Source organism: Ascaphus truei, chromosome 7, assembly GCF_040206685.1.
Source record: "Ascaphus truei isolate aAscTru1 chromosome 7, aAscTru1.hap1, whole genome shotgun sequence".
NCBI lineage: Eukaryota > Metazoa > Chordata > Amphibia > Anura > Ascaphidae > Ascaphus > Ascaphus truei.
The window spans coordinates 36,074,847-36,085,842 of record NC_134489.1 but is presented as its reverse complement, the minus strand read 5'-3'; the positions used below and the strand labels follow the sequence as shown (position 1 = coordinate 36,085,842).

The 10,996-nt window shown below is 43.8% G+C and overlaps 1 protein-coding gene across 4 annotated transcripts in view; it reads right to left on the bottom strand.

The window, feature by feature from the left end:
- Positions 1 to 5,783: 5,783 nt before the first annotated feature.
- Positions 5,784 to 10,996, bottom strand: part of HDGF (heparin binding growth factor) — a 30,229-nt gene continuing 25,016 nt past the window's right edge. For all 4 annotated transcript variants that reach the window (XM_075607685.1, XM_075607686.1, XM_075607687.1 and 1 more), the window contains 2 exons: positions 10,106 to 10,311; positions 5,784 to 8,703 (listed from right to left, as the gene is read on the bottom strand). In XM_075607685.1, the coding sequence (XP_075463800.1) occupies positions 8,697 to 8,703; positions 10,106 to 10,311 (213 nt within the window). In that variant the 3' untranslated portion in view covers positions 5,784 to 8,696. The remainder of the gene's footprint in view (positions 8,704 to 10,105; positions 10,312 to 10,996) is intronic.

The following is a 10,996-nucleotide window of genomic DNA, read 5'->3' as shown; positions in this document are numbered from 1 at the left end:
GCTTGCTCTCATAAGACAGAAGCAGGAAGCAGAGACAGGGAGAAGAGCTGCCAGATGCCGGGTAAGTGCTGTGTGCTGTTGCCGCTGCCCCACCGGGTCTGGGAACGCTGGAAGAGTTCTCAGCTTTCCCCCTCCGGCGGACACGGTATCACCAAAAAAAATAAATTTCGGCGGCCATTTTTTTCCGCGACCCTGTTTATAACGCGGTGGTCACGGGTGGCCCCCGAGGACCGCGCTATAACGGGGTTAAGCTGTATTAAAACATTTTAATAAGTGATGCTTTGAGCTCTGGATAAACTGATTGCACGCTCTGAAAAGAGCATTTACATTTTCAGACACATTTTTCTACCGTATATAGGTTAGGTGCTCACCGGTATTTCATATGTGACAGTTACTATAAAACAAAGCCTAAAATTCCCAGTGCCATAAGCAAAATATATATTATTTAAAGCAGTTTATTCATAACCATCCCCCCCCCCCCCCGACACTCTGATCACATGGTTGCTTCCATCACCGATGACAGAATGGAAGGGGAGGAATCATCCTCCTGTCCGCCATCAGTTCAGACAGTGTTCACGCAGGACGCAATCTGCCGTAGTAGAAAGAGTTGGATTTTTGGACGTAGCCGCTACTTCATTGGGCCTTCTGCGTGCCAGACCCCATGACATAGTAGCTATGTCCTGGGGTTCTCAAAGAGTTAAATGATAGCAAATGACGAGAAGGAAACGTATAATGAATGTGTATGGCGCCACCGTATTCTGCAGCACAGTACAATGTGGGAGAAAGGACAATAACGTTATATATGCCAAGAAAATACATATGATAAACAGACCAATAGGCAAACGTAGAAGTACTGTAATGCCATGAGCCAGGTAATACGTGTTTAAAATGTGAGCTCATTTTAATACAAGCCTATAATTGCATCGTTTTTGAAAATACATAGCAAAGAATGATGGGTAGCCGGGTTGGTCCTTTCTTCCATGTAGTAACAAAGGGAGTGGGAGTAGGTGGTATGTCTTTTTTCAACTTCAATAAAAAGGTATATGTCCATCAAGTTCAACCTATGCTAAATTTAGACGGCAGATACTTTATCCTATATCCGTATTTACAGTATATTGATCCAGAGGAAGGCAGATGTTGGGTATGAAGGACCCTGAGAGGTTCGAAAGCTTATAACATTTCAAAGAAAATAAAATAACTGCTCCAACCGTATAAATTGGGTTCAAAGTTCAGTCCCTTCTGGAGTAAAGTCCTGCTGCCAGAGTCTCTGTAAGAGGTGATTCAACAACCTCTTGATTGTAACAGGAGAGTAAAGAAGGGGGGGATCCTCCGGCGCGATGTCTTACTCAGGTTTCCAGGACACATGCAATATAAAACAGACAGAGGGACCACAATCAGGAAGGGTTAAAACACAGTGGTATGCTGGAGATATGGTGTTAAGGAAGCACACTTACATTAAAACCTCTATATCCACCTTGAGTATGGTGTGTATTTCACAGAACAACCTCAGAGAAAGGGGAAAGACAGAAAAAACATAGTATAACACCGTTTTTATTAAACAAAATTGATTAAAAAGAGATTGCCAACTCACAAGCGACCATTAAAAAATGGCATGGAATGGTGAAGTTTTCAGTCTCTGCCTGGACTGCCTCCCAGATGGTTAGGTGTCCGCATGGAGTCTGTCCCAGTAGATGATGAAGGCAATGCAGTGGTGCGGGTGTAGATCGGGTGGTTCGTCCTGACTTGTGCACAGTCTGGTCTTCCTCCCGGTCGTCAGACTCCCCACTGCTGCTGCTGCTTCCGTGGCCTGCCGTCCGCGCATGCGCATGCGCTCCGGCGATGATGTTTCACTAACTGGGATTTGACTTTCTTCCTGAGTATGGTGGCTTGTGAAGACCAAAAAGCCGTCAGACGCGTTTCGCTAAAAGCTTCCTCAGTGACGTAGAGACATGCAGGGTAACAGCACTCCTTATACTTGTCAGTTCATTGATTGTCCAATCCAACGCTGTTCCTTATTCTCTATTAGGAGGGAGAAAGACCACAGTGGGTCTATATTCAGCAGAATGAGGCACTTGCAAAAAATGGTCGCTTGTGAGTTGGCAATCTCTTTTTAATCTTATAACATTTCAACAACTTATTGGTCCAATAAAAGGCATCATACAACCTTCCCTCTGCCTCCTTTGAAGAGGACTAAGGTAGTTCCTCATGTAAAGAGTAAACATGCGACAGTAAAGGGCAAAGTGCCAAGAAGAGCAGACAAGATGATATCTGTGGTGACCTACTCATCTCGGAATGTTTGTCTCATGTGGAAGGATCTTGGAAGGGACCGGACGACACACGGTGCATTCCTCTTGATTTTACTATGACTTATCCCTGTTCGGTGGAAGTGAAGGATGTAGATCCACTTTAAGTTAGATGCATTGAGATCTCATGCAGTCTGTTACCAAGCAGCAGCTGATATGGCCTGGATGTGGAGAAACCCTTAACAAGAAGCATGATCTGGGCATCACATCGGCAGAGTCACAACCTCTTAGGAGGTCAGGATGTGTGGTGACCTCACCAAGTTAATAGTATCTCAGAGACCGGCGACCTGCCAGGAGACAAAACCGCATCAGCTCTAAAAGCTCAGCAGTTCTTCCATACACCAGCACACCCTAGTATGCATACTTTAGTGTTGAGCAACTTGGCGTTATAGACACGGATAAAGGCAGTACCCAGTTTTAGTTCTAACTTTCTGGGACCATGGCATGGTATTGTTATTTTCTTAATACTCAAGGCACAACAAATAGATAGTAAACTCTTATGTTTAAGAACACAACATGAAAAGGACAATGAAGCAAGAGTGATCAGAGCACCTGACAAAATTGTGTGGAATATTTGTCAAGAGAGCTTACAATTAGACCTCTTAAATGTGTTTGTGTAGTTTTGCCACAAGTCCATATACACAATGCAGCAGTGATAAATGAAAGAAAGCAACAACTTGTGTGTACCTGTACATCTCACACAGGAGCACAAACCTGCTTAATTAATTCGTCCCCACAGGAGCTCAAACCTTCTTCATTCAATCCCCCCCGCCCACCATAGACAGGTAATTCACTTTAAAATTAATTGCATCTGGTCAGTATCTCTAAGGAAACAAATCAATAGAAGTGTGAATTTATAGATACTCATGAACATAACAGTGCAGACAAAGGACCATGTCTGGTGCCCCACAATAATTCCTAAACTTTGTTTTAATCAAGTTTGTGTTTGTAGTTCCTTATACCAAAGGGTTAATCTGAAGGAAGACAACTGACTCTGAATGTACAGATGTAGCATGCTTCATGGTCACCTCTAGTTCATAATGGTGGAATAGGTTGCGATAATCTGCATCAAAAACTACCATTTAATCGCATGCCACCCTGTAAAATTGTGCATTAGGCTAAGGCCCCGCTCCCAGAGTCAGCGCACCTGCGCTGCTGACAGGCGGTGCGCTGAGATACACAGACCGCGATCTGCGGTCTGTAGGGAGCGGGAGCGGGAGGTTTGATCGGGAGGTGGGCGGTTTGACAGGGAGGGGGGGCGTGGCTTGAGCGGAGGGACCCGCTACTCTCCCCCCCCCTCCCTCCACGGACTCGGGCTGGAGCTGGAAGGTAAGTTTAAACACACACACGCAGGCACTCATTCATACACGCACACACACAGGCAGGCAATCACGCACTCATACACAGGCAGGCACTCACGCACTCATACACACACACACACACACACACACACACACACACAGACAGAGGCAGGCACTCGGGCACACACACACACAGGCAGGCACTCACGCACTCAGACACATACACACACAGACAGGCACGCACTCAGAGAAAGGCACTCACCTGCTTTCACTCCACACTCCTCCCCGCTCCCCGAAGCCTCTCCTCCTCCCGCAGCCTCCCCTCCCCATTGGCTCACAGCCACACACGTCACAGCTAGAAAACACCATTCTCTGGTGTCTCCAGCGGCTGACGCGCGACAGCGTGTAGTGCTCTGTGCAGCCAGGGGGGACCAGGACCGGCTAGCGCGGATTCCCCTGCTGGTGGGGAACTCGCGACCCGCCGCCCGCGCCAACGAGCGCAGCGGGACCGAGGCCTTAGGCTACGCTTAAAGTGCAGGCGGCGGTCGCTGGAAAATCAAATAGAGATGACTTCCAGCGATCGCAACCAATCCGTCGCGCTTACAATAAGCGCACGCAACAGCGGCAATGCATTTTTGCCACAATGTTGCGTCGCTGTCGCCGGCACTATAAGCGCAGCCTCATAAAAGGAAGTATTATGTAGTGGAACAATGTCACACACCATCTGTATGAACTACTTTGCAATGTGTTGCCGGGCCCGCTAGCCAACGTGGTTCTAGAGGTGACCTTCACATGTTGAATGCAGCAGGCAGTTTTGAGATATACCGGATAGGTATGTTCTCCTGCCGACGACTCAACCAGTTCGCAGTTCTGTATCTGTACCCTCCAGTGCAACGCCTGCTGCCTCCCCTTCTCATAGTCCTGCTGATGTATCTTCCCGTGCACACTCTCCGGTGATGGTCTGCCTCAGAAGGGATACTTTAGTGGTGCTTAATTCAGCCAGGGATCAGGAATAATGTAGATCTCCCCAGACCTTAATATAACCTTGCTTGGTTAGTGTCTACTATTACAAAACACACATGGCTTGGCAATTGTTTTCATAGTTGGGGCTTGAACTGCAAGTATTACAGTGCTTCCTCCAGGATTTAAGGCAACACTGTGCAACTTTTGTATGAAAATCCGGTTTCTTTTGAACCAAAATATTATTTTCCCACCTCTAAATCTATACACAGTATTTTAGCGTTGGGGTGCCCTCTACTGCTGACCATTAATTGACATTCATTTTTTTATCAAGTCTTTGATAAAGCGCCCTGTGCGCGAAACATGTCAGAGCGTCTTTAGGAACTCTGCCCTATGTTCTTTTATCAATAAACCATTCTAAAGACCCCCGTGTCCTGTGATGTGCTGGTGGGCTGTGCTCCGGTTTTTCCATTACTCTAGACTACTTCCTAAAACGACATAAAACACCTCATAATAAAAGATGTACATCTGTTCTAATATTTCATTTAGATTCAGTAGTTAAAATCCATTCTTTTCCACACTTGAATTGGTAAATACTGGACTATAGCCAAGATTATTTTGTTTTATATTCCATTGAGAATTGTGGTTTGGGAATCTATTCTTGCCGACCACCGCAGACCCCATAGATGATACAGCCAGATTATGCATGTATCCCACCACACAATTGTATCTTCTCCCATACCCCATAAAGATAACAGCACCGCTGTCATCCAATAGCTGGAAAAATGCTCGAGCTCGGAAATAAAAATTAGTAGCAGGCAGCGGCCAATATGGCTACTTTGCACCAACAGGGTGTAGAAAGAGTTACAGCTTCCACTATTAATGATATATATATATATATTAGTGCCTTTTTTTGTAAAGTAAAAAGTGTCGATACCCGGCCTCTTACCTGCTCCTCATCTGTTGCGTTGCCGCAACGTCATTTAACATTGCGTTAAAATTACAAAAAAATTCCACCGGAGATGAGCAGGAGAAAGTAAGAGGAAAAGGTGCAGTACTGCCACACATAAAAAAAAAATCCCTGTATGTATATATATATCTTTATTTATATAGCGCCATCCATGGAAATGTTGGCTACAACAGCTTATACTGCACCTGTAAATGCTACCAAAGTGAACCGCGAACGATCGGGGAAAACAAAAAGTCAGCGCAAGCAGAGTTTTATAATAATCTGTTTATTCGTCCTAAAGAACTGTGAAGTCTAGTTTTCAGAACTATACCAAAAGCTAAATTTTAACAAATCGCTTCAACACAGCCTCAAAAAAAAAATAAACGAAATAAAAAGATCAAAAAGAGCATGTATTCATCTCCATATGTTACAAATTTAATATGATTACATCACGTAGCAAGAAAGACGAGGAGAAAGTTGACACCTGGGCAAAGAGTTTCTAAAAAAGGAACTAGAAGATTAACTAAAAATTACCTTTCCAGCTAAGTCATAGCTCATGTAATCTTTTTTTTTTTTTTTTTTTTTTTTAACTTTCTTTTATTAAAAATGTTAACTACAAAACGTCATCGGTTTGATGCAAATTCCTTTATGATGCAGATTAGGGTATGAAATTAACTCCGTATTTCACTCTGCAACCGCATAGTAAAATGGGCACATTGAAAAAGTATGGATGAAGGAAAAAGCGTAGGCGAGAAGCAGTGGGTCTCACGAGCGGACGGGTATTCATTTGAGCTTCGGGGACCCCCTGCTTCGAGATACTTACCTTCACTGCCAGTTCTTCATGCAGGTTTAAATCCCCCCGTGTTACGCCGGCCAATAGGAAGCCACAGCTTCCCATTCGCTCCGCCTACTGCGGTAGATTTATAACCTCCATATTGTTTACCCAGCTGGGGTTGCTACCGGCAGCAGCTCCGAGGGTTAGTATCTCGTGAAGCAGTGGGTCTCTGGAGCTGAAATGAACACTGTTCAGCTCCGGAGAAGACCCTCTAGGCAGAACCACACCTTTAAAGTGGGCCCCTCCATCGTGACACTCCATTCAGGTTTGTATGTGGGTGGGGGGATTCTGGACTCTAATTACCTTTGTGCATCAGTCAGAAATCACTGTATAAAACAGACAGAATAGCATGCAGTCCTTACATCAGAGCAGCCAGCAGAATTATACACAATACACCATGAAGCGGCCTAAGAACTGGAGCGAGCATAATAAAACACTAGAAAGTGTGCAATCCGCAGCTTTTCATCCAAAAAGGTTTAAAATAATTGGGTTTTGCTGTACTTGACTGGCGGTTGCTGTGTTTAGAGGGCATATTATAACCCCATAGCAGCTGGCTGGGTAAGAAATGCATTGCAGGCCTCAGCACAGCAGGTATTAAAAAGCATAATATAATAGGTCATCTTAATGTTGCAAAGGGAAAGTGGCACAGCAATGGGGCTTAGTGTTAATAGCTGCAAACTGCATCCCAAACACACACGCTGCATATACAGCGAAGAGGCGCTTTGTCACGCCTACAGCCTTGCTGGTTTTACAGGCCGAGACCAACTCCCCCAGTAGTACATGTAAAGCGATGTTTAGAGCAGAACACTTGCAGAGGAACAATGCACACACCAAAAAAAAAAAAACGAGGAAAAAAGGTGAATTTGCCGTTTTCTGAGGCCATATACTGATTAAAATAGGCAAGTGTCAGCGACAGGAACATGTTTCACTGAGAATGATGTTAATAGGGTTTACACAGAGTGGACAAATAAGGTAATGCAGATGGTGAACGATCTGGGGTGAGGGGCTAGGAGAGTTTCCAGGTAAGGCATAAACGCATATGACAGATTAATGATATATCCGGTTACAAGATTCTAAATTAGAAGTATTACATTATGGAGAAATTACATTTTGTTCTTATACAATCTTGGGAAACCTGCAACTAAGCTCGGAGAAAAAAAAATCACTCAAAGATGGCTAACACAGAGGCAGCTGCTAAGCACAATAAAATAGTTAGTGGTAACGTCCACCCAATATATAGTCTTCATATCGCTAACCTTGGTACTAGCCGTCTACAGCTAATCCCTTTGTCTTAGACTTGATTGTGAACCACTGCAGAAGAGGGGCCGATATCATGTAAGGGTGTGTGTGGTGAGGCCACAACGCAGCAGCTCAAGATCTGAAAGCTAAACCTTGCACACAGACACCAATGTGTGGCTCTCAGGCAAACTAGTTAACAAGCCGCTAATGTGCAGTAGTTTGAATAACATGAAGCAGAGATTTAGTGAACAATAGCCTCAGCCACTACTTAACATATGACTGCAATGGTCTGCTCGCCATTGGCATAAACAGGCAACAATAAGGTTGTCAAACATTTGATTCTGTTCTGCCAGTTGCTGCAGCTCATGTGCTGAAACACTGCTTTCCTTTACCAACAATGTGTTCCTTTGAGACTCCACTCACCTGCAGTGGCCATAGGACTCTTTAAGATGCCGGTTACGTGAAGGCATACACATCATGAAGCATCTTATAAACACCAAAGCATGAAGGCATACACATCATGAAGCATCTTATAAACACCAAAGCTTGACTGCCTTAGTGCAGTGGGTACCAAAGCAAAAGGGGTAAAAAGCCTGTATAAGCTCAACATGGGAAGAGGAAGTTTAACTTGTTCTACAGCTATGAACTAAACAGGTGCCAGGTTTTGTAGCCAGAGGGGCCTGTTTAAGCCGCTGAGACCAAGCTAAACCTCTATCCACCTGAATTTATCCTAATCCTTTCGCTGGCTTGTAAGGGCCAAGTCGCTTCTGAGATCAGCAAATATATTCCAAATGAAAAACACAGGAGCATTATTGATTGACAGATGTGACAGGAAGCCTAATTGTTTTTCCTTTGATGAATGCATTGTTGGATGGACACAGCACAGGCCACGGCCCAGATCCTGTCCAGAGGATGTCATTTCATTTCTCGGTTAGGTAATTCGCTAAATTGGGTTGCAGATATGACGAGCGGATGATGAAGTCTTTATTCCCTATATTATTTTTTTATTTATTTTTGTTTGCTTGTTTTATTTCTTTATATAGCACCCAGAGCTCCCAGAATAGCAAAAGGATGTGAGAATGTTGCCCAGCTGGAGGGGATTGTGGTAGCTACGGGCTGAAAGAGAGAAAAGGGGGGGGGGGGGGGAAGGGGAAACAAAAAGGGTTAGGAAACAAAAAACACCATGTATTTTACACCTATATTTCCCGTTAGGCTGGCAGTCATAAATCATATAGGTTCTGTAGGCTTCAATAGACCCCAGTAACAAACACATTGCAAGCCCTTCACTGATAGGACACAATGTGTTGTTATTGTCCCCAGTGAGTTACTAAGGGCAGATAAAGGCTTCACATTGGTGCCCCAATTTACTCAACGGTGCTTAGTCCTATTTCACCTTAAAGAGGCAATCCCTCCTAGGACTAAAAAGTGTAATGACTGGCATGTTTAACAAGCGACCAGTGGGGGGACTGATGCCTTTCTACCCAAATATGACACCTAGAAGTATTTGTTAATGACTTATTTTAATGTTGGATTGTGCACACAGTGAGCTGGGACTTGGGAGGAGTTTGATGTCCTCTGGCTGTTTCCCATGTGTCTGATGTCACTGTGTACAGGAAGAGTTTGCCCCCCCCTCCCTGTCCTTCATTTGTATTGGCTCTCTGAGCAGGGTGAGATAAGGCTAAAGAAAATAGTAGGAGGTTTTGTAGTCCAATTTTGGGACTACAAAATTGCCATTTCATTGCTGGCAGCACACCAAAAGGAGTCAAGAATCATTTATATGCCGTGAGTACTACTCAACATAAAAGGTTGTTCCCTATCAGTGTTATATGATATATATTGTGATCAGCTTCACACACACTAAGTGGTTACTCCATGTAAGTGGGGTGGAGAACAGCTCAGACCAGTCTAACAGGCTCTCTCTGTCCTTCCCATCCATAAATCACCATTTTGGAGATAAAATCAAAATAAAAAAAATAATAAGTACTGATCATTTTTCCATTACATCAAGTGATAATATTAATACACACCATCTATCAAACATGCTGGATTGAAAGATCTTTATGAACAAAAGTGAATATAAAATTAAACTTCTTGGACTCATATGGGTGTGGATATATAGATGACAGATATATAAATATAATATATATATAAAAAAAACAAAATAAAAAAACAAACACTTTCTGTAGTCTGGATTTTTGTTCTATATTGCTCTATATGAAAATAGTGGAAAGACAAACACTTACCCATTTAGAGATCAATAAGAAATGTAACTTTCAATTCATTTAAATAAAGAAAGCCGCCAAACCTTTGTTAATAGCATGGTTAGATTGGTTAAGGCAACAAAAGTATTTTTTCTGCTTGGCTACATGGCATCGCACCATTAAGACGCATTTATTAAACGGGCCTTATGGTGTGCCAAGGCTTTGCACCCTTTACTTAATGTGACCCGTAATCAGAATTTAGGGTTCACACCCCCTTCCCAATAACCTTGGTAGTGGTTCCGCCATGTAATCGTTACCTCCCCTTGTGGTCTCTGCTCTCTCCTGCAGCTGGTTTCTCCTCCACCTTTTCTTTGATTGCTACGTCGGTAGCGGGTTTGGCGGAGTCGCTATTCTTCTCTTTCTCCGCCGCCGGCGTCTGCTTTGCGGCTTCTTTTTGGGGCTCTTCGTTTGCCACTTTCGCCACATCCTGGTCATCTTGACCCTTGGCTCTCTTTGGGGAACTCTACAGAGTAAAAGGAGTTGTATGACCAATGTCTTTGCCAACAGGCCCCACACACAAGACACCCCACACTGTGGCAGAACATTGCTTAGTAAATATGGCCCACAATGCGTTCTTAGCAACATAAGGCAGATCCAGCAACAATAATATATTATTGGTGTAGACACTGACAGCAGGTACGGTACTGTCGACATACAGAGTATACCCATTACTCTATTTAATCTCATATTTTGCCCCAGGAATTGATTTCATCAACCCATGTATTTTTTACTCACAGTATTCATTATTAGCTATGCTGGGAGGCTGTTGAATGCGCACACTACACTTTCAATAGATAATTTCCCAACTTCTCAAGAGCACAAGCCCTTATCCTGGCATTTCTAATGTCGCACGTTATAAAGGCACAGCGCTAGCGTTGGCGAGAGGAAATCAGTCACACTACGCATCTTGCATTGACCTGGCCAATTTACAACCGGTGAGATCTAGAGGTCTGACCATGCCATTGACCAATCTAGAGGGAGAAGGGTGGAGGCGGCTATTAGAGAAAGAATCATCTTGTATCAACAGCAAGTACTGGAATAAGAGAGGAATTACAGGCTGTTTCAGTGACTTGCAATCATTTGAAAACAATCTCTGATGCTGAATACACTGCCCCAAGTTATACGGATGAACCCATCTTTCCGGCTAC